The sequence below is a fragment of the Patiria miniata genome, unplaced genomic scaffold (assembly GCF_015706575.1).
Source record: "Patiria miniata isolate m_02_andy unplaced genomic scaffold, ASM1570657v1 HiC_scaffold_17, whole genome shotgun sequence".
NCBI lineage: Eukaryota > Metazoa > Echinodermata > Asteroidea > Valvatida > Asterinidae > Patiria > Patiria miniata.
Window position 1 is genome coordinate 8648050 of NW_024037055.1, and position 24955 is coordinate 8673004.

General features: G+C 40.1%; 1 protein-coding gene across 1 annotated transcript in view; it reads right to left on the reverse strand.

Annotated features, from left to right (window-relative positions):
- Positions 1-22134, reverse strand: part of LOC119724010 (myosin-VIIa-like) — a 49787-nt gene extending 27653 nt beyond the window's left edge. Inside the window, exons 1-21 of the mRNA XM_038194931.1 lie at positions 22117-22134; positions 21595-21708; positions 20894-21046; positions 19469-19653; positions 19114-19235; positions 18464-18606; positions 17622-17735; positions 16356-16586; positions 14248-14507; positions 13525-13603; positions 13048-13179; positions 10947-11082; positions 10171-10415; positions 9467-9528; positions 8427-8610; positions 6921-7100; positions 5607-5702; positions 4218-4424; positions 3154-3375; positions 2323-2532; positions 1286-1369 (exon numbers count right to left, since the gene is read on the reverse strand). Coding sequence (XP_038050859.1) covers positions 1286-1369; positions 2323-2532; positions 3154-3375; positions 4218-4424; positions 5607-5702; positions 6921-7100; positions 8427-8610; positions 9467-9528; positions 10171-10415; positions 10947-11082; positions 13048-13179; positions 13525-13603; positions 14248-14507; positions 16356-16586; positions 17622-17735; positions 18464-18606; positions 19114-19235; positions 19469-19653; positions 20894-21046; positions 21595-21708; positions 22117-22134 — 3177 coding nt within the window. The remainder of the gene's footprint in view (positions 1-1285; positions 1370-2322; positions 2533-3153; positions 3376-4217; positions 4425-5606; positions 5703-6920; positions 7101-8426; positions 8611-9466; positions 9529-10170; positions 10416-10946; positions 11083-13047; positions 13180-13524; positions 13604-14247; positions 14508-16355; positions 16587-17621; positions 17736-18463; positions 18607-19113; positions 19236-19468; positions 19654-20893; positions 21047-21594; positions 21709-22116) is intronic.
- Between the last annotated feature and the right edge of the window lie 2821 nt (positions 22135-24955).

Sequence of the window (24955 nt, forward strand, 5' to 3'; positions counted from 1 at the left end):
CGATCTGAACACAACAATATTATATAAACTGCATATATGCACTAAATGATATTACGCATCATCACGTTTGGGTTGTGCAGAATTCCATGACTTCGCCATGTTTTCTTGTCTTCAAATATCAGCCGTTCATCGCTCCTTGTAAAACAACAAAAACCCATAACTATTCAATGACTTCTATGGTAACTTTCAATTACAGGATTTTTCGGGATTTTTTTCCAAAGCTGTGGGAACCGTGATGAACTCATGACAACTAAGACTCTTATTTTTAATTACTACCATGCCATCGTCCTCCATGTTCTCCAACACAAAACAGCAATTTTGGCTGGTGCCCTGGGTGCTTTCCAAGCAGAACCTTTTTCTCAAAATTTGAAGCTCGGTGAAAATGCGGGTATGGAGTAGTGGAAACTGGCTTCCAGAGCTATGGATACGTCTATTGTCAGCCTGTTCCAATGTTGCTGTAATTATGAAAGACCTAGGCAATATAGCCCTAGACAAAAGATTCGGACGTGGCTCAAGTATGTACTGGATAAGACTGGAGACGATATAGACACAGATTAAACCGCTGCTTTGACGTCACACTATTGTTAAAAGTGTGGATTCGGATCTACGAATCTCTTTCACTGGTCACAAAGTGTGGATTCGGAAAGAGGAATCTTTAGTAAAATGTGGATTCGGAATTACGAATCCACACTTTGAACACGTCGGACAATATTGTTCTCCATAAAAATGAAAATTTGCTTTCCGAAAATTACCAATGCATCTTAAATGTCAGATTTTCCGCCGTCACTGCAAAATCTACTTTTAGTCAGAAAGAAATCGTCGTCTGAACTATCCATTTTGACGTAAGGAGCCTATACACACAAAATGACTTACACATGCTAAACACGCCAGGAAACAATGTTGCAACCTGACGCCACTTCCGCGCTTGTGTACAACGTCTATGGAGAGTCATTTCAAGTATTTCCCTAATAATTTTGGAAACATTTATCAGTCCCAGATTGATGTCTTATCATTTTTGCAACGAATGGCTTTCATTGAGATGATATAGGAAGAAAAAAAGTGGCGTCAGGTTGCAACATTCTTTCCAACACTTCTGTTGACGCAATGGTTTAAGTCGAAGAATACACTCGCAATTGTGGATTCTTAATTTACGCATTAACTCGGCGCTTCGCGCCTCGTGAATTCTTAAATTACGAATCCACACTTTCTCGTGTATTCTCCGTAACTGACTTCAAGAATGGAAATACAAAAAAATAAGAATGCAAAAAACATCGAGACAATTTACCCTGTTGGTTAAAGCAGACTTGGCCTTGGGCTCCGGAAGATCTCCCATGAAACGGAGAATGGCGATCCACACTGCCAAGGCAGCCTAGTAGACCAAAACAGAAAAAGTCGGTCAGTATCATCAGTTAATTGTTTCTCCCCTTAAGACTGCATTTGGATCATGTTCCCCTAATCAATGAATCAAATCCGGTCTTGGGAACTATGACACTGGGGCCTGAGAAATTCAGAGCATACCACCTCGAGCACACACATGTAAGCCGGAATATTGAGCGTGAGGTATGCTCGGAATTTCTTGGGTTTCGGTGCCAGTGTGATTTACTTGTCGCGACCTGCGATTGTCAATATTAACAACATATGTGACATATCTATGCAGCTTCAGGAATCGTGACACAGGTAAAATGAAGAACACTGGATCAAACCAATTTTTTTCCAACCCCAAACAAGACAGCCAGTTCATATTGCCGCAAAAGCAAAGGCAATCATGAAATCGTGACATCACAATTTTGGTAAATATTTAGCAATTATTTTAAAAACCGTTTAAAAACGTTTAGCCATCTCACGTTTCGTCATTTCACCTGCCCATTATGTCTGCAGTCATTTAGTGTGATTGACATGATAAATCAACAATGATTGACATATTGAATAAAGAGCAGTCATTAAAACATAACTATGTATACCCCAAATGTACCTGCACAGCTGCTTCTAGGGGTTTTGTGAATGAAATAGGTTGGAAAATATTGATAAATATTTGTGCTATGTACATGTATGTTTAACTCAAAGAAAGATCGCGTTGGTCCCTTGTTTACAATTCGGTTTTGTTTGAACGTTTTTGAAAATTCGTAAACGGATATAGAAAGTTCTTCGTTTAAATGTTTAAACGTGTGAACGTCACATCATTTGTCCCTTCACCATCCCAAACCGTCCTGTCTATTACTCCCTGTAACCGCCCCAGCACTTATGGTGTTATGAATTCATCAGGGTATCAATACAATATTACAGGCGCTAACATGTAAAAGAGACTGAATGTTATACACTGACCTGTCTGTCACTCTCATTCCTCGGGTCCAGCAGTGGTTCCTTCAAGGGACGCTTGATGAACGAGGTGCTGGCCCCGGCCTGGAAGTAGGTGGCGGCGAACTTGGCAAACTTGTACTCCGATATGTCCTCCTCGGATTCGGGCACTGCGGGGGCCATCTTGTAATCGCCTGGGCTAAACTCGATGGTTGCCCGACGCGACTTCTCCAAATCCTGCCAGGAGGAGTGCCGACAAAATATACAAAATTTTGTTCCATTACTCAAGATAATTGCTTGTCAACCAGTTTGAGCATTCATTGGACGTATATTGCATGAAATTTTGAAATTTTGAGAGTTATATTTTCAGTTTTGTATTTTTGACTTCTCCAATCCTGACAGGAGGAATGTCAACAAAATAAACAAAAACATTTTTCACAACTGAAGATCTCAAGTTTCTCGTCAACGAGATTAGGCATTCATTGCACGGATTTGCATATATACATGTGAAATTTGGAGATTTTCAGTGCGATATTTTCAGTTTTGCATTTATGTACGGCTTGCTTTTGTAGGTTTTAACTTAATATCACTCCTCCATCTATTACAATTACCTCTTGTACTTGTTCCCGTGGTTTGTTTACGAATATAATCAATGTTACTGATTTTTTTTAGTGAAATCGTGTTTCAAGATCAAAAGGCTATGCATGTTTTTTTTCACCGTTTTCTCGAAAGTGTAATATTCACTGAGCTGAAACTTCGACAGGTTAGGTTTTAAAAATTCTTCTTTGGATTTTGAGTGTTGTAATTGGTGGAAAGAAACGAAATGTATGAAAAGCAAAACGATCCTAATATACGCACCTCGAATCCTCTAGGGGCATGGACGGGCTGTCCGTCATCGTCAAATGCCCCGAAGAGATCGTCTACTACCTCGGCCGTGGACTGCTCCGTGTTGCGTTTCCTGTCGGCTTCCTTAATGGTCTCCATCTTTGCGATGCGTTCCTGCTCCTCCTTTAGCCCCTGCCGTTGGTCGGCCTCCTCCATCTCCTGGATGCGCTGCTGCATTCGCCTCTCGGCCTCTTCCTGCGATTAGAGACAAAATGACGGAAGATGTGACAAAGGGTTTGAAATCCAAGCTCCAAGTTTGAGATCATCGGAATGTGTGCGTTTGTGTGTGTGTATAAGGTGTTTTTTTAGGCAAACTATGAATGTGTGCCAATGATCAAGTAAATGGCCTCCTGCTTATACAGACGTCTTACTACTCAAGCACGGAACGTACCGTGGTGGGTTGGCTAATTCGAACCTGATATAGCAGAAACAAAAGATGGAATCTGCATCGGGGTGATAAACATTCAATATTGGGTTGTACTTTTGCCCAATACCTATAGTCGTGTTCCCTAACGTGGCGCACTTCAAAACCTACCCGACTTTCCTCGTGTAGTGTTGCTAAACCTCTTTGTTGACAAACCTCAAATTCAAGCAGTAAAATACTAGTACTTATACCTTATTTAAGGCTTGCTATTTAACCTCTGTGAACAATTTCGGTTTCATAAAATTTAATCCGAAATTCAAAAACGGTGGCGTCCGGAAATTGGGCACAAATTGGCGGAGTGTTCCCTAACGTGGTGCACTTGAATAAATCTCGGAAAATTCCAAATTAACATTTAAGAATTTCTGTAAACTTGATAAATTCTGATAAATAAAAATTATCTCTACTTACATAGCCAGCCAGATGTTTGTCAGAAAATTATTTTCTTATTTTTCGGGGCATTTTCAAAGGATTCACTTTGCACTTGAAAATAAAATCGGAAAATCACGCCAAAAATAAAATAAAAGTTAGACGATATGGAGATACATGTATGCCAATACGTAAACTCTTGTGCAGTTGGCTGCTTTTAATGTAGTGCTCATGCAGTGGCCCTTACCTTTGCTTTCTTGGCTCCCATCTGCTTCTTCAGTTTCTTCTCCTCCTCCAGGCGGATGCGCTCCGCCTCCTTGCGTCGCCGGTAGTCCGCCAACAGCTTCTGGTACTGGCGGCGCTGCAACACCATACGGAAACCGGCCTGGATCTTGACGATGCTGGTTGGGTAGTGGCTGACCTCGGCGCGGACGAGGTAACCGCGACAGTGAGCCTGACAAAACAGGGGTGGAGGGAAGAACGAGATCATATTACGGTTTTAATCAACTATCAAACTTCCTTCAAAGAATTAATACTAAATTTGTATGAGGGACACAAATACTTCACTATCCGCTGTCCACTACCGAAATACTATTCTTGGTACAAGGCTGGATTTGGATTTTATTCCCTTAATAATGTATAATATACACTGCCAAAAAAGAAAAAGTCCACACTCATTGGAGGGGTCATAATTTTAAATCTGATCGTCTTATGATGACGTCATTTATATAGACATTTGGGGAATGTTGTTAGCTACATTTTGATACCGCGTTTGCTACCGAAGACTGTAAATCGTCCAAGATTGACAATGGTTTATGAAAAATGATGCAGTTTGAAAAGTTGAAAATGTAAAGATTACGAGAGGTTAAATTGCTAAGCGTAACCACACATGCCCGTAATTGGCCCCTATCGACTGCACAGTGCCCAAACAAAGCACAGGTAATTCAATTTGAATGCTCCCATGCATGCAAGCACTGTGCGATCGATACTATCTGTCGTTCGTTTCGGGCAGTGTGACATATTGTCACTAATCTCCACTCGCGTACTCTTTAAATGTGCAACTTTTCAAATTGCATCATTTCTCATTAAACCGTTGTCAATGTTGGACGACTTACAGTCTTTGGTAGCAAACGGGGTTTCCAAATGTAGCTTACAACATTCCTAAAAGGGTCTTTATATACATGATGTTATCATAAGACGATCAGATTCAATATTATGACCCTCCAATGAGTGTGGACGTTCCTTTTTTGCGGTGTTTGATATAACAAGGTGGTGCTTATATTGTGCTTTACATAGCGCTTCACAATGATTACTCCTGTTCATCAGCCCATGAGACCTTTTTTATTCAGCAGCTGCTCGAGATCCGCACTCTCCCTTCACAGCTACCCACTTATACTCCTAGGTGGAGAGAGGCAATTGTAGTAACGCCTCTTGCGCCAGAACACAAGCATGCATGTTCCTCGTCAGGCTTTGAACCCGCGTACCATGACATATGCGTCGAACACTATAACCAAGTTTATTTACTCTTCTGCAACATACTTGCATTTTGTCTTTTTTTTCTTTTTTTCTTATTACAAAACAACTCTGACGTTACAGCTTCCTTGAAACCCTACCCAGTTGCTGAAAAAAAACCAACCTGAAATTTCAGAATTCTCCTTCGCAAGAACTGATAGCGATAGCTCAGCACTCTCCCACGCAGCACAGCCTGTAGACGCAGATAGCCACGCTTCATCTGTGGTCAAACAAACCAGACAAAACTCATAAGTAATTATGTATTTCAATTGACACATTATCCGTTGCAACTTCAAGAGAGAAATGCTATTTTTAGCACAATTTTCTAATGTATTTCAACCCTAAAGGGGCAAGGGCGGAATCCGCCCCCTCAACTTTTTCCGCGATAACTTTGACAATTTTTTTTCATAAAAAAACATAAAAATCGGACCACGAGTTGCTGCGCAGCGACAAATTTTCCGGCGCTACGCGCCTTGAAAACTGAATTTCCCCATATACGTAGTACCATTCGTGCATATTGATAATTAATTAGCCATTATTCCAAAACCCTTTGACCTATAGTCATGACATTTCTTGGATATGTTTATGATAAGTTGTTCTATGCATGTACCGAGTATCACAATTTTTCGTCACTCGATGGCCGAGATCTAAGGGAGGGGGGGGGGCGGAATCCGCCCCCCCCGGCTGAGAGATGGTCAAAATAGCCCGGCCCTTTTAGGGATAAGGTGGGCATGGTCGCTTTTAGCATGCACCAAAAAAATCAGAAAATCATGTCCAATTTGTGAAGCTAAATTTGTGAGTGGAGATAACAATTAACATTAGCTGACAATTTTAAAGAAATTGTTTTACGTTCATATAGGATTTGTTCAAGTGGGTCATGTTACGGAACCCTCCGCCCAATTTTGGCTCAATTTCTGGACACCACCTTTATTGACTTCAGACGAAATATCACGATACTAACATTTTTCACAAGGGCTTCCGTACCAAGTTTCATTCAGGTTATACAGGAAAAATACTTCACTGAATTAATTTGAAGCTCCTCAGTTATGAGGTTTGGAAACATTAAAAGAAGTCAACCGGGGGACAATCATTACATGCACCACGTTAGGGGACTCAACTAATGGCTCCGTGTACAAGTACCCCCTCAACGGTAAGAAAGGGAGCGTTGGGGAAAACTATACTATACTGAGGGGGACATTCAAACTCATTGCTGCTGGCACCTGACGCTCAGGCAAAGACGCTATGGCTTTGTGCACATTCGAATATAATCAGTCGTACATACTACGCGTTATATACGCGAACACTCGGTGTGTCTCCTGCACTGGGCTCTCGTATTGGTCAAAAGGCGCCCTCTCTTGTTCCTGCACAGAGCTAGCCCATAATACTGACTTTGATGGATAAATGTTATGGGAGGGGTATATTTTTATTCAGCCCCCACCTTGAGATAGCGGATCCTATACACGTATTTGCGCCAGGCCTTGGCGATGATGGTGACGCTGTTCTTCATCTTCAGGAAGTGTTTGCGATAGAACCATCCCCTGAACGTCTTCTGGATGATGATGCAGCGGGCCGTCAGCACTTTGTCTCGCTCCTGCTCCAGATGTAGATCATGGGTGTCCTGTGGGAAAACAAAACAAAGTCAATCAATCACTCCGTAAATAACCTTCTTAAAAAAAATCAACTTTCTTGGAAATGACAGCACACCAGGTGCCATAGTTTCATAGGATGCTTAAGACTGTTATTTACTCACATTCAAGTAAAGAAATCCATAACAATTTGATATTTTTGGTTTTTGATGTTTGCAATAATTGTATATTACCTTTAAATTCACAAAGGATCATTTGCTTTTTGTGCATTGTTTTCGTTTCCAATAATCACACCACTTTAATCTAAAGAAGAAAGTTCAATACCTAACCTGTTGAAATTTCAGGTCAGTGGATTATACTTCTCAAGAAAACAGTGAAAAACCTTGCACAATTTTTGGATTATTAAACCTATTTTCGTCAACAGCATGCTGTATTTCCAAAAATCAGTCAATTGACTGATCGCTGGAAATCACCTACATTTCTTGATTTCTTCTAAATGACAACAAGCCAGACGGAATAATTTCACGGGGTGTTTAATACCAGTACCATCTTTAATCCAAGTAAGCTTTTCGATGATAATTTGGTAGGTTACTTTTGGGATAAATGCAAATCATCCCATATGCCTTTAAATGCACTTAGCAACAATTGTTACATACCCGTAAATGAATCCACAGATTTAACGAAAAAAACTTTGCTCAAAGTGCCAAAAGGACTGGTACCAAAATACCTTGTGAAATAATTCCACCTCAAGTGGTATTGTTTGGAAGAAAAAAATATTAATAAGTTTTTGGTAAATTTGATGATTTTCGTAAAATAATGTGAGAATAACTACTCATTCACCGAAACCTTGATGTCATGAACACTAACCTAATGATTAATGACAGATTCCACAGAAAGGTGAAATTAAGATATGAAATGCCAACTATGAAGAGTAACAGAATTCAGTATACAGTGTGGTGCTGTGGTCCAATGGTTACGGTGTTCGACTCGTGTGCCGTGGTACATGGTTCGAATTCGAATTCCGCCGTGGGAACATGGTGCTTGTGCTCTTGAGCAAGGCACATTACCACTATTGCTTCGTCCTTCGGATGGGACGTAAAGCCGTAGGTCCCGTGTGTTGTGTAATGCACGTTAAAGAACCCAGTAACACTTGTCGCTAAGAGAAGGGGTTCGCCCCGGTGTTTCTGGCAGTGGCCACAGCACCTTGAAAACCCTGGTGCCACACCTCCAGTTTAAATTCCCTAGATGGAATATTTCGGAGGACCACCAACCAAGTACCAAGTGTATAGTGTCTGTGTCTGTGAAATAACGTTGGTGCACAAACTGCAAAAACCCACTACTAGATCTGCCCCCGATACCTTGAGAAAGACTTTGTGGTGTCCAAGCTGCCAATCCTGGTTACCAAGGTGCGCCTTGCAGATCCTAGTCGAGGCAGCTCGGCAGTCGTCCTTGTGCGAGGGCTGAACACCCATGACCAGCATGCAGTACCGGTCGATAAACTCCTTGAAAGTGTGTCGGATTGGATAGCCCGCCTGACAGATCCTATAATTGATAAGGCGGGAAAAGGAGTGAGATTTCGAGAAAATGTTATTTTTCTCTGAAGAATTGTCAATTATTCCCCCCCCCCAAAAAACACACTTCTTCCCCTTCCATTTTTAGCGGCTACATCCCTCTTACAAAGGTTTATATTTTGGTTTGCTTGTGTCCACAATCCCATTCCCACTGTGAATAGACTGGTTCCCAGCCTAAACGTTACTGATCCAAGTAGGGGCAGGACCCAGGCTACTCATGAAACATAAATTATTGTCTAGCCGCAAGTAAGTTGAAATTTGTGGTGAATTATTGCATAACTAGTCGTGGACCAAGTTTTGTTTTTGTTGTATGCTCCATTCAAAAAGTAATGTGAACAATAGCTAGCACAATGCTTTCGCCATTGAGGGGGGCCTTCGTGATAGAAATGATAATGTGACCGGATTGGTCTATATTAAAGATAGCGCAGCCTGGCTCACAAGTGACAGTGAGTAAGTCAGGCAGTCAGTCAGTCATATAGGTACAAATAGGTCACTAGGATTGCCCTCTGTGACCAGTAAAAAAAAAAATCATATCTCATTCACGTAGACATCTCCTGACTTGCTGGGTCATTCCTTGTTATTTTACTTATATTGTCATGATTATGCATAAACCTGCCAGGTAACGAAAACGTTTTTTTTCAGCGATGTTTAAAACTTGTGTGATTCCAACGAGTAATTCCAACGAACAAAACAGTCACCATTCATTTCATTTTGGTAATAAGCAGAATAATTGCTTATCAATTCGGTAAGCGAAAATTAGCTGAGCAGTGTCCAACTAAGAGTCGTGCATAGACATGTTATTTTGTCTGGTAACCAATCTGTTTTACCTGATGGTTTCCATCATGCCCGAATAACGTAGCTGCCTGGCCACAAGATCTCGCTCAAATTCCTGGCAAGCAAAGGGAATAAGAATGAACAAAATTACTGAGGGCTTAATTTGAAAAATCTGGGCCCAAAGTCGTGGCGCTGTTTAAGCACGTGACTTTCTGCTTTAACCGAATTGCCTGTTTCACGGAGAAAGTAAGCAATAAAGCACAACAAAAGGCACATTAACCTCGGGGGAAAACAATTGTTTGAAGTTCAATGATGAAATAACAAAAATGTTCGTGTGTGTACAAATATTGGGACCTCTAGGAGCAAGTTCGGGGGAGGACCATTTAATTGTCGACTGGTGGTTGACATAACTTTCGCCTGAATGCCTCTGGTCACAAGTCCTGGTTCCCCGTTGTGCTATATTATGCGTGCGGCTTTGATAACCAGCAATGCAGCAGCGCCCTGTAGTCTGTTACCAAATATTCCACTAGAGTACCATCATTCGCTCGAGCAAAGTTAGTCAAACTATTATGATTATTAAACCATAGTTCGTGCCGAAACTTCCTCTATGCTGTGAATCATGTGTAACGGCCAGTTAATCATGTGTTATGAAGGTAAGGAGCGCTCGACTGTTCACTCAATTTATTTGGACTGCTGAGGTTGCTTTGTTCAATAATGTCAGCTCAAGAAGCAGGCTTAAAAATACAACCACTCTTACTTTTGCACGTTTGTGCTCGTTTGGTATGATGCAGCGAACAAAGAATGGCTGGCACTGGCTGAGCGTGGTCATCAGTGCGTCCAGTGATTTCTTGAACTGCGTGCCCAGGGTGGGCGTCTTCTTAAGCGAGTCTCCGCTCTGCTGGATGTCCATCTGGAAGAGATGCCTCAGGAAGTTGTTGCCGGCCGCCTTTATCAGCTCGATGAAGTCGCGACTGAAGGTGTCACGGTTCTTGTCCAAGAAACCTGGTTGATGTTCAAACACAATTAAATATTACCTTGGAGTCTTATTAAGTATCTGGAAAAGGTTATAAGGAAAAAAGTTTGTAACTTGTTACAAAATTCTAAGGAAAAACAAATTCCGCTGTGTGAAACTCAATTGAATTGGGCTTAAACTAGCCTGTCTATATATAGGACGGCAGTTTCTCAAAATGTCAAACAAGAGTTGCATTCCATGATTAAAATATCTTTCAGGCATTGCATTGCACTTTCAGTAATCGCGCCGCATTCACTCCCCGTATTGTCGATGTGAAAGAGGTCATTGTGAGCATCCCTAAATGTTTTGCACCAATTTCGAATTGACTTCAGTACGGCACGGCACTGACACTGGCACGGCATCTGCAACAGTGATGTGCCACCATCGTTCAGAACAAGGACAGCACGGCAAACCCTGCTAAGACAAAGAACTATGCCCGCCGCGCCGTGCCGAAATCAATCCGCTGTGGCAAATAAAAAAAATCAAATGAATTGAACGTTTAGAACAGAACGCCGCCTTACCAACAGCTTCGTAGTACACGGTCCCAGCGAAGTGGTTGATACCAAACCGGGTGCTGCGAGCCCCCGGGGAACGGACAAAGAGAAGGTTGCGACCGTGCTGCTTGTTCAACTTATTCAACATGGTGGTGTCCGTGCCCTGAATTAAATCAGTCAATTAAATGGTGAGGGGCTTCAGGGGATATGGGTGATCATCTTTGGAGGGACAAATCACCAATTGTTTATTTAATTACTCAATTATTTATTTATTTATTTAATTATTTATTTATTTGATTGTTCTCATTGGAGTTCAAGACTCCATTCACTGCAATATCAAATCAATTACAGAGGTCTATGTCTGTTTCATGAACAGAACATAGGGCGATTCCGCAATTTGAATTTTTTTTTAACGTTTATGCATTTTTCATCCATTTGCATATTTGTTTACATTTGTTAATCATCAAAACTTCAAAATTCTAAATATAATCTCACGATGACGTCATAACGAGTCACTTATTTGTTTCTCATATAACACATCCCTATCTATAAACATACAAAGTTCCAACACAATCGAACTTTTAGTTCTCTTTATATAGGACTTTGAAAAATGCACCTTTATGATGACGTCACATGGCCCTTGATGACGTCAAGACGACGGCACTTTTCAATGCACATACTTACAATTTGGTATTTGTCTGTTTGTAATTAAGAGTCGATCAGAGCTAAGTCAGTTTCTTTTTATGTGAGTCCAATGAAATATTTAAATATTTAAAAACAGTATTATCTAGCTTTTCATCGAGTTTCATTACGATAGGATCTTCCCATATAGGTATTTAAAAACACGCATTTTTGATGTCATCATCACGTCACACATTTGTCAATTTGTTTTACAAATATCTATGACAAAACAAACCTATTACAAAAAGAATTTCGAATGAAGCATGTTCCGTTGATGATATATGGTGGTTTCAAAACTATATATAATCATATGATGACGTCATCATGACCGTACGTCAACTCAATGTTTACCTATACCATGTCCTAATATACCTACATGCCGAGTTTGAACCCAATCGGACTTACAGTTAGCTAGATCTACGACCTTTATGTACCTTTAAACTGACGTCACCTAACCCATGATGACACTATCATGACTTCCTTTCAATTTGTACCATTAACACACACCTGTCTACATACATACCAAGTTTCCAATCGGCCTAACACTTCTCTAGATATAGGGCTTTAAAATATGAATATTGTCACATGGCGTCAATACGCGGACCGTCTTTGGGTTGTTGTCTTCCCTTATGCCAAGTTTGGTTAACATAAAAGGTTTACAAATGACAAAAGTCGTGTCCAGACAAATCGTGCACAAAGTCTATGGGATTTGGGATATAGATCGAAAAGAAAGGAAAATCAGAACAAAAATATCGCTTTTCTGCTTCTAAGCGGAAAAGCACAAAAATGTATCAATATTCCAAAATACTGTAGATCTTGCATCCATTTTACCACCTGCTCTTTTATAAGCGTAGATGAAGTCACTGTAAAGGGATGACATTTTAGGCATGAATTTTACAACTGTTCAACTCATACCACCCAAAAGCATTGTTGCCGCTAGATCTTTTAATCCAATAATAAAAAACCCACAAGTACAGTGACAAGTGTCGAGATAACCCCTGGAGTTTCAGACTCATTAATTTGCAGTGATTGTCAATAATTCCTATTCCTCATAATTCTTTGGGCCTTCTTTTTTATCCTGTCAATTTCATCAACCTAGATAAACTTCCAAACAATGTTAGTGATGTCCTTTGCAAACTGGTCAGGACAGGCGACAACACTGCCAAGATATTTATTTCCTGACCCCATTATGGTGTTTACCAACAATATTTGCTTTACATTTAAAACTAAGTTTCCTTTCGAACGTTTCTCAAGAGTGCTGTGAATCTTCTTAATTCTGGGTCCCCAATTATATTCCGGGCTGACGTCAATACCAACAACAATTTCCGAAATGTTCATCTTACTGCAACATGGCAAAATATTTGTGGTCAGCACCCGATCTGGATATTAAACCGGCGCCAATGTTTGACCCTACTCATTTGCATGCGACCTTATACATACCACTGACCTTAGGGAAGCGGCTTTCTTCGTCTACCAGGGCAATAATATTCATAGGCTTGGCTGCAATCATGTCCAGGGTCTCCTGGTTGTCCACAAACTTGATGTGCTTCCACTTGATGCCCTCCCGGTCATATTCTTCCTGCAGGGTCAAAGGTCAATAGGGATAAAGGATCAATAGGTATCAAAGGGTTTAAGGTGAATGAGGTCAAGGTCCACATGGATCATGAGTCATATGGGTCATAGGTCAAGGGTCAATAGGGGACAAGTGTCGATGCGGGTCAAGGGTCAATGTTTAAGGGTCATTAAATAAGTCATAAAATACATAGCTGCAAATACATTGACCAGTTTGACAAGATAATACGAATACATTTTGACAAGATTCTGAAAGTAAGGTTTTGGAAAAGGGGGACGTTGAGTAATGATATTCTGTTGACATAATTAATGTACAATATTTGACGAAAAGAAAAGGCCATGTTTTTTTTACCTGTTCCAATTTAAAAATGTGCCTGACAAAGAACTGCTGAAGATTCTCATTTGTGCAGTTGATGCACATCTGCTCAAAGCTGGATAAAAAGGGCGAGACAAATGAATTGAAGAAAAAAGAAGTGCAACTTTATAAAACAAAATGTTGATGTAACGAAATAGAAACTTTGAATAATTTTCTTTCTTTTAATAATTAAAACGATTAAATGATTCGAAATAGTTCTCTAGGTGATTTCCAATTTGCTATTTCCCAGGTTTGCAGCACTGCTAATATTGCTACGGCATCTGACTGCATACAAAGATGGCTTCTAACTGTTGACAATGTACAATTGGGGAACCACCAACGTAGGGCTGGATAGCTTAGTTGGCTGACCTCACCGAGTTTTGATGAACAATTCCTGTTTTGTCTGTTTCAAACGCGTTTTTTTCACTGCTTTTTTGTTGGCAAGAAAACAGGAATGAAACACGTTTTTCTGCTGTTTCATATAAATTACTGCGTTCTACCAACTTTTCCTAGGCTGTTTTCCTTGATGAAATCATGTTTTTATCCTGTTTTGTTGGCCTGACAAGACAATACAGGATAAAAACATGTTTTATCGCTGTTTTCAGAATTGTTCAACTGCTTTTTGGATGTTTGGGGAACTTGGAATAATATTAAAAGCCTGCTGTCTATTTTATTACTGTTTTTAGGGACTTAGAAGTTAGAATAATGACTATTATGTACCTGTTCTTGCCAACGGTCTCAAAGCCAGAGATGTCCAGGAGCCCGATGCTGAGTCGTGTGGCATTGCGTTCCTCGGGGGGCCTGCAGGTGACCTCGTTGAGCTTGCTGACAATCCAGATGAACATGCGGCTGTACATGGCCTTGACCAGGGCGTCGCGCATGTCGATGGCCTTATGGCGACTGACCGGGGAGATGATGACCTCCCCTTGTGCTTTGATGGACTTGGTGGTCAGCGCTTCTTCCAAGGCACGCTGGTTTATCTACAATTTAATATTTTCAGATCACTTAAAAAAATTAATCATTTTGTAAAACATTTAGAACTTTCAAATAAACCCCAGCAGGCAAAATTCGTTGAAGTTACGTTGAATCAACGTTGAATCCTTTCGTTGAATATGAAAATTGCGCCAACGTCTTTCCCGATTTTGAATCAACGAAGAACCCTTACGATGAAACAATTTTTTTTTTTTACATTGAATGTGAAAATATGAATGAACGTGATATTTCAATGCTGAATCGACGTTGAACTCTTACGCTGAACAAACGTAATGTTTTCATTGAATATAAAAATTGAGCTGACGTTAGATATTCGTTGTTTTATACCTCTGTCTTGAATAATGTAGTTTCATTGGCCTAGAACGATCACGTGTTAAGTTTATAAAAAGTCATGGCACACTCCCTACCCACAGGGAGTGTGCTATGACATTGTACGCACGGTACGTACGCTGTGAACGCTTGTATCGTTGGTACCCCCGCTATTTTCACCATTTTTTCACACATGAGTGGGAGCAGCGAACTAGCAGACGATCAGCTGTTTCGAGCAGGCAACATGCATGTGAGTTGACGTTCGATTGTTATGATTGTTGTGTTTACTGCCATTTGTTTTCGTGATTTTTACATCACAATCAAAAGCATCCAAGACAGAGATATAACAAAACAATTGTTGACTGCTGGGACGTGGGATATGACGTTTTGAACACCCTCGGGGTGTATGGCACCCTCGGCGCCATATCCCACATCACAGCAATTAACAGTTGTTAATTATTCAGACGTCGAACATAATGTAGCATTTTAACGTTGAAGCAATGTTTGGAGCTAACGTAACAGTGTAAGGAATTAACGTTTTAACAATGTTGGGGTTAAATGTTGAAAATAGGTTGGATATTAATCGCATTTGTAAACTGAACCGACGTTAATATCCTAATGTTGAATCTACATTGAAATAATAACAAAACATGAACATCGATAACACTTTGAAACATAGTTGATTTAACTGAAATGTTTACTGAAATGTGGACCGGTTATTTTCTCCGGACACCTAGGCCTCCAAAAACCAATAGGTGGTGGTGGTGGTGGTGTGTGTGTGTGTGTGTGTGGGGGGGGGGGGGGGGGGGGGGCTCGTGGCTCGTGCCATATTTTCAATGGAGAGCGCTGATAAAATTCCTACAATCATTCACACTAAGTGTACAAAATGCACCCTTCTAAAGCCCCCCAGCCCCCCCCCGTAGAACCGCCACTGTATATATCAATCCACTGTCGTTAGAATAACCTGAAATAAATGTTGGATTTTAGCTTAAGGGAATGACATCGCGACGGAATATCAACATCTTTTCAATGCCAATTTCATTGTCAAAACTATACATCGACACCAACGTCGTTAGAATAACGTGGAATAATCTTTTGGTTTCAGGTGACGACATCGCGACGGAATATTGACATATTTTCATTGTCGATAAGGTCAAATCTGTACATCGATCCAAGGTCGAATAAACATACATCGAATTTTGATTGGTCACTGAGTTTTTCAACATAAAGTCAACGTTGAAACAACATTGAATACGTGTCCTAGAAACGCCCTGAAAATTACGTTGAATTAACGTTGATTTATATTATTTCGATGACGTGAAATCAGCCAAAATGAAAAGTTGAAACAAGAACTATGGCACTATCTACTGTCCACCTTTAATTGCATATGAATCATTTAATCATTTCAAATACAAGTACACCATACTGTTGTGTTTTTGCTTTTGCGAGGCAGAAGCGAAATAACATATATCATCTTATCCCACTTCTGACACCGAGCTTATCACACTGAAAGGTAAAGCACTAACCCCCAGTAGCTTTGAGATCCTTCCAGTCTCCAGGTGACTGTGGAAACCCGTCGCGTCCAGGTTGGATGTCTCAGTGGCCTCGTAGTCGATGTTCCCAAAATGCAAGATGGAAGCCAGGAGGCGCATGATGTCCCAGATTTCCATCTCGGTGAACGTCAGGATCTTCATGGCGGAGCGGATGTCGGCAAACTCCTTCTTATCGTTGCGGCCCTCGCAGGATATGCAGCCACCCTGTGGAGTTATCAATGATCGGAAATAGGCCACATTTTTGAGTCAATGAGGGTGCTGTAATGATGTTGTAGTTAAATACTTACTTGGATAATGTCAATGAATCCTACGTATTATCTTAAACCATAGTATTTGAATAATAACCTTATTTAGGCAACTATATTCCTCAGTAATATCTTAAACCATGATGTATTTCCACACTTACCTGAACATTAAGGTTACTGTAATCCTCAGTTAATTATATCTTAAACCGAGTAATGGGCTACGTACACAAAAATAGGTGTGTTCCCTCAATTCATGTAGTGAAATACTGGCACTTTTACTTTATTAATGCTTGCTATTTAACATCTATGAACAATTTAAGTGTCATGAAATTTAGTCCGAAATTAAAAACGGTGGCGTCCGGAAATTGGGCACAAAATTGGTCGAGTGTTCCCTAACATGGCGCACTTGAATAAATCTCGGAAAATTCCAAATTCACATTGCAGAATTTCTGTACAGTTGATAAATTCTGATAAACCATTATTATCTTTCCTTACATACCATACCAGCGGTTTTTCAGAAAGTTATTTTCTTATTTTTCGTGGCAATTTCAAAGGGTTCACTTTGAACTTCAAAATAAAATCGGAAAATCACGACAAAATACATTTTTCTTCTAACTTTGTGACGGGTAGATAAACTCGCGATTTATGAACGGGATTGTTGAGAACTTGATGAAATTTCACGTTTTGTGAAATTTCAGTTAAAACTTTTGCTCTAGCTAGGTGCTACAGGCGAAAATTCAAAGTGAGCCACGTTAGGGTACATCAACAATATCCCCTCAACGGAAAGAAAGTGAGAGCTGGGGCAACCAACAGGAGAGACATTTGAATGCAGCACCAGCGACGCCTAGCTGACGTTCACGCAAAAACGCTATAGCTATGTGCACATTCCGAATACAATAAGTCCTGTGTACTTTGTCCCGTCCACTGTGCTCTCGAAAGTGGCAAAAAAGCACCCTCTCTTGTTGGCACATGGTGCCTATACTTGTCTACTAACCTGGATTAGGTAACTATAATCTTTAGCATCACCAAGTTCAAGTTTACTCTTCTCATCCGAGGTCAAGCCTTGTAGCATGCAGTAGAAAATGTGGTAATTACGCTCATCTGGGAGCTAACGGGAAAATAAACACAACTACAAAATTTGTAAGAATATCCCAGCAAACTCAAAGCACTACTCTGAGGTTATATTGTGACTTGTGGTTGATTTGTGATGGACTTGTGACTGATTTGTGATCACTTGTTATTTATTTGTTGTTGATTGATGGGAGGTTTGCGGTAACACCATGTGCATGATACCTCTTTGTGAGTTGTGTGGTTCTGAGAAGAACCATATGTTTCGAACAGTATTACTCTTGCTGGTGTAGTAGTGTAAATAGTGGATGCTAAGTTCAGTGGACCGTTGAGGTCCACGAAGCCGCTGGAGGAACGTGTGAAGCGTTCGTTATTGGTAAAGTCATGAGGTTGTAGAGTTCTGAAGGCTGACGCTTAGGCTTGGGATCGTCTTGTCCAAGTGTGCAAGGGTGGACCTAGTAGCGGTGAGGCTGGTGGAACGAAGACTCTGCTATGACTTAGTGTCTCGGAGAGGGTCTAGGAGTAGAAAGCCGCGTGGGATTGTGTTCCAGTTTCGGCATCTTTTTCATGAAAGCAAAGTTGTTGACTAATTTTGTTAATGAATTGTGATTGACTTGTGACTGACTCTATTACAGTTCTGAAACCAAGCTTGCGACTTGACACTGGATCGCTTGTGACTGTCTTGTGGTTGACGTGTGATGACGTGTGAAGATTTTTGATTGACTTGTGATGACTTGTGACTGACTCAATTACAACTCTGCGACCTACCTGTCCAACCAGCCTGGATTTTTCCAGTAGATATTGGTCAATCTTGGCTCCCTCGATCACGCCCCGGTCGCTGAAGTGGATGTCAATGTACTTGCCAAATCGGCTAGAGTTATCGTTCCGTATCGTCTTGGCATTCCCAAAGGCTTTAAGGTGCACGGAAAGTGGAGCCAAAACAAAGACAAGAACAAAACCAGAAAGTGAAAATCCAAATAAAATACAATGACAGAAATGTAGAAGTTGAGTGAGTATATATCTCTTTCAGATCGACGATTGATTTTGATTTATCACATGTAATGTTTGAAGTTTAAAACAGTTAGAAGCAGCCACTTTCACAAGAAGTTTTACTATCTAATGAATTCAGCCTTAACTTTAGATTTTTGTTTCTTTTCAACGACAGCTCCGGCAATAAGCAAGTTTGAGTGAGAACTTCCTATGACTCCTTGAAAATAAAAAATACCGTCCCGTTTTGAATTCCAGGGTTTCCACATGACTGCGGAAAACCTGAATAAGTTTTGTGATGAGGTTTTAACCATCATTTGACTGGAAACAGTCACATGTTTCTGCATCCCGAATCAACCACCAGTTGGCCAATGGTTTTCGATTGAATTTGAATTGCAATAAGAATCACATGTAAACATTTTACGACGTACCTTCCATGATTGGGTTGGATTCAATGATTTGCTGTTCAATCCACGAGTGTTGACCCCGTACTGCTGCCAGGAATTGCAGGATAAGTTTCGTACTCTCCGTCTTTCCGGCACCACTCTCACCACTTCGATAGTATGGGAAATGAATACAAAACGGAACATTTTTTTATGCGAAAACAAGCCTTAAATTTCATGATTGTTTAAGCTGTAGACGAAAATTGTATCTGCAATAGGTCCATTGTATTGGATATTAATTGGCACAACCTGGAATCCACCCTCACAGGTATCCACTCCATTGAGTGGAGAGAGATGCAATTGTAGTAAAGTGTCTTGCCCAAGAACACAAATACCATATTACCTGATGATGACACACTGGTCCCTCTGTCTGCGTATCATGCGGTAGTAGGCGTTGTCGGCGATGGCGAAGATGTGCGGGGGCAGCTCCCCTACGCGCTTGTCTTTGTACTGGTTGATCTGGTCCATGTTGTAAATTGGTAGAACCTGGTATGGGTTGACGGCTACCAGGATGGAACCGGTGAACGTCTGAGGATTAAACAGGTAAGAAACGGAAAAGGTATTGGCGAGTTAACAATAAAGTTCACGACGTTCCACATCATACTGGAATAACCTATTGGTTTATGCACTATAATAAGGAATCACAGTTCTGGTAGGTTGCTGTGTTTTGCGGATTTATTATCATCGTAGCTAACAGCAGTTTTATTAATTGTTTGAAAGTTCGCTCCTGTATTGCCAGTGTACATAGGATAGTATGCTACTCAAACTGAATTTGATCATTGCTTTTCATACAAAAATCCGGTACCTTTGTTTCTGTGCAAACAAAAATCTGTTAACATTTTCATCAACTGTATGAAGCTAGCTATCCAACTATGTAACGTTTAAATCAGACAAAATAGTAATATTGGAACTCTGTAGCAACAACGACAATCTCTAACCATGCACTCAAAGGAAAACACAAGGGGATTTTTGTTTTATTGAACTACAGGAAACTTTATGCATGTAAGGTACAAAAACACTGACCACAACTCATGGTCAGTGTTGGTCATTTGCCCCACATGATCCCCACATCCTGTTTCCTTGCAACCACTCTCCCTCATGAGTCATGAAAACAGATGGACAATTCATAGGTGCCATTTCCATGAAATAAGTTTGTATTGTTTTAATGTGCCATGAAATGGATTTATATTGTTAAGGCAAGTGAAATCAGCTTCATTCTGAATCAAGACTTAGCAGCACTGACTTCAACAGTTTTCGCCCCAACCTCCCTCCCCTTTGTTTTATGTAAACAAAAGTTGTGCCACAAATTTTGTAATAGTTTTGGTTCTTTCATTTTAATGTCTAGCTTTGTATTCGGTGTTATATGATCTTTTCTTTCTTGATTACAATATAGACTCTAGTGTATGTGGTTTGGCCTTGTTGAATTTCTTAATTCAATTTGGTCTGGCCTAGAAGCCTTAGAATAAATGGTTTTCCATTAATGCACCCAATGCAACTTGACTATTTGTCTCCTTATTTTTATCTGGTTCATGAAAATACAATGATCAAAACCGTGGTTAGATTTGAGAAACTCCGAATAGACCGATCGGTTCTATAGGCCCCGCCCATGGCGTAAGTATGGAACACAAAACACATGCATGTTCCGGCCGCACGCACGTTATTAATTTAGTCGACATTAAGCTCGGCTGTGATTGTTCTCAACATCACCAGAGGTGGCTTAATTAATCGGTCTGTAATCAAGGACACCAGCTGTCCACGAGACACTTACATATATGAGGTTGTCGTTGTATCGGATGAGGAGGTTGCGCAGGATACCAGCCTCGTGGAGGTCACCAAGTCTGATCATGTCCTCCACTCCGTCTTTGCAGGAAATGTGCATTGTGCGCAACTTGGAGGCCGCATCGCGTGACAGCCAATGATCCTAAAACACAGAGTAGATCAAACTTTAGAATACCAAAACTAGGCAATATTAAGCTGGTCCTGGGAAGTCACAAGTGACAGTCATGCAGTCAGAGAGAGGCAGAGTGTACAAGATTCTATTTATTTGTTTCATAATTGCTATTCACTGGAAGTCTTTTCATGCATCTGATCTACACTTTGGTCTGGATTTAGCCTATTCATTAGCATTAAAAGGTAATCATATACGATAGCACTGCCCGGCCCTCTTCACGGTTTGCTGTCAGTTAGTCACTCAGTTAGTCAATCAGTCGGATAGTTACAAAGAAGACACTAGGCTGGCCCTCTGGCACCAGCGAAACAAAATTCTCCCAAACCTTCCATTTTCAATTAACTGCTTTCGATTTATTTTATTGTTGTTCCTTGAATCGGAAAAAATATAATGTTTGCAAATGGTGTCCAATATGTAGAAATCCCCCATTGTATTCTGATTATTATGCAATGACAGTGATACTTTAAGGCACAAACGGGTACCATATATTTTTCAATTTAATTTGATGTCACGTTTCTTACATTGCCTTCATCGTCCAGCAGTTGTAGTTGTCCCGACTGGGCGATTTTGACCGTCGCCCCGATCGGCACATTCGACCCAGAGTTCCCTGGATCCTCCAGCCAAACACAATCTCCCTTAGAGCATAAAGAAGAGGTGGAAATAAACAATGGCCAAAAAAAATATCCATGGAGATTTAGCTTACAACATTTTTTTAAAACAAAAACAATATTTTGGGCGACATTTTTGATGATTCTAGCCCAGCTATTGGTTGTGTCCTTGAGCATGATGTTTTGCTCTAATAACTTGATGAAATTGGGTCATTGTCATACAATGTACATTTACTCTCTGTTAAGCCCTTAAATAGGAATTTTAAGTTTCTGAATCACTAAATTGCCTTTAATATACTTCCTCAAGGAAAACATTTATATTACAGCTGCATTGCTTTCCCTATTCACTTTTAGTGTTTCAAAGTGCCTTGTATTTTTTTTTTTCGTAACACTTATATAAAACTACTTCAGAGGCAGCATGACACATATACGGACCTTTGTGAGATTCACCATGGTGATTTTTGCCTGAAGGCAACGCTTCCGCTCGGATTTAGTTTCCTTCTATCGATACATGTATTTTCTTCAGCTGCAGGGGGACGCAAAAAGTGCTAGAATTATTATAGGCCTACAAACAATATAATTAAGTCTGTAATAATTTTTTTTCCAGGAATTATTTTTGTGCAAATCTTTACTACTGTGAAATATAAGAAAACTACACATTTGACAACATTTTTTGGTTAATCTTATTTCAATAGTGCACTTCTTTAAACATTTAAAAGTTCCCATGCTTTTCCGGACAACGTGTGAGCGCGCTGTTAGGCCAAAAAAATAGTCGGTCTCTGATCAGACCGAAGTTCCGGAATTGATGCGGCGACGCGTTTTTTTTTTTTTTTTTTGTGGCTTTTTTTGTTCAAGCTTGTATTGTACAGACAAGGTGGGTACTATTTTGCTTTTTTGTGTCCCCATTATACATTGGTGCCCTCCATAATTTGCCTTGGTGCCCTTTATCATTTGCCTTGGTGCAATTTCCCCATTCCTTGGTGCTTTTGGTACAAACATTTGAGGAGGCGCGGCAATAGAGGGCGCAGTTGTAGCTTCCGTGTCAAATCGACGCGCGCGCTGACCAGAGACCGAGTATTATTTTTGGCCTTACTGTGATGTCATTTCAGGAAGAAACTGTTCAGTTGAGGTTTTTTTCTTTCAATTTATTCATCCAAAATTTGCTAATTGAAAACATTTGTGGGAAAGGGTTGCTCATTGGTTTACTGCCATGTACTGACACATGAAAGGATCACCAAATAAGAGAAATTTCTGACAGCAAAATATCCTAAATTCTAGCAACTTTTTGTTCTGAAATAGCCATGTAACATTAATCATGTCCGGAATGCCATTACAGGTTTTCTAATGAATACGAAACTTTTGCATTTAGCATATAAACAGAGAAGTGACCAAAAACACCCCTCAAAATGGAAAATAAAACTTGCAAATACGGTTAAATGTGACACAAAGATGTAATTTCAAGGTTTGGATTGAATTTTGTCTTTGCATTGGCCCTTTGAATACGGTAAGTGTTCGATCAGACATACGCAAGAACACTCATAAGAAACAACGCAAGAGAAGTTTTCCCGATGGTACAACCATTGCCAAACATACGTGTCCCGATGTCTTGCACGTCAAGAAATCGTCAACGTAAAGACGCCCCTTGCTCAAACGTTTAAACAAGTAGAAAAGATCAAGGGCTAGAGTGAAAAAGAAATTATCCAAGACCAATGTTATTAATTATTCCGTTACATCTTGTTTCCCTCATATCAGTTAATTTGTAACATTGACAATTTTACAGTCATCAAGATTTTTTGGGGGAAATGAACCTCGGAAGAAAATAGGAAAATATATCGATTAAATTTTTTTACTAATTTAAATGACCAAACTATGAAAGCGATTGCCCATAAACGAATAAGAAACGAAAAGCATGGTTTTACGTTATAAGCGCAAAGATGTTCGCTAATTTTAAATGCGTCAACAGTCAAAAGGTTTCAAAGACTTAATTTAAGACTGCTACCAATTAAGTCTTGAATGCACCAAAACGAAATAGGCTGCCCAAATACGAAAACGACCACTCAGCGCAAAATCTTGGCTGCCTTAAAATGAAATTGAATGAACCCAAAATGAAAAAGAAACCCCAATTTGACCACATGTGCAAAACTCACGCGAAATTGAATGGCTGATAAATAAACTGATTAGAAAAATTCGGAAATTCGCAGGGAAAACCTGTAATAAATAAATAAATAGATAGATAAAGTTGTTACAAGTCTGTGAATTCAGAATAAGTTTTGTTTGCATATTTCGCACCATACACAAATGCATCAACACGCGCACGCAATGTATCCATCCCGGCCCACTTGGGCTCTTAAATGTTGTCACAAAGCGCCAAATGTGGTCACAAAACGTATCCAAATGTACATTTTGTTTGACTCGCCCGGTACATGTACATGTTCAATACTTAGCAGTTTGGGAAAATTATTGCTATCCGAATAATTATGTCAGGATGACAATTTTTCTTTCATTGTGGGTAAAAAAATACTTGTTGACTTTCTTTATTATCAATATTATCATATCAAAAAGATCAAAAACACCTGAAAGTGATATATTATTATTCATATCACAAATGTATTTCAGCCGTATGTAAAGAATAATCATAAAGCTAATACAATTATCATAACATTTAGTCTCAAATCATTACTACGAGAAGCGCAGCGCGCAGTCGCGGTCCGCTGACGTGGCACTGGCCACCACCGAGGATGTTTCCTAGGATACCATGGCCGTGGCTCGTTTCCTTGGCGACGGCTCATATTGCTTGACAATGGAAACCGAACAAATTTTAAAACAAGAAACTGAAGGAAGTTGATGAGGTTTTGGTGCTGGCCCAGGCTCGAATGAAAATCGTCCGCAATAACAACCCTAGATTATAACAACCCCTGTGACAATGGTGTGTCACGTGACCGGATCAACCTGCATTACGGAGTGCGTCATTGGACTTTGGGTATAGGAAACGAATGATCGAGCGGAATTGATAAATAATAGAATTGTGGTAAACAGCATCAAAAAAATTAATTGCCAAACTGCTCATTATCGCTCCAGATCTATCTACTTGAACCGAAAGTAGACCCCACTGACCTAGCCAACAGCTACTTGCGTCGGTAAATGTCGATAAGGAGTTAATTTTTAGCCCAAAAGTCCCAAAAAGTAAACAAACAAAACTCTTCGAAAGATAGCTTGACGCTCGACATTGAAATTCAAGTTTTGGAAATTAGCAAAGGTTAGAAACTGTCACCTT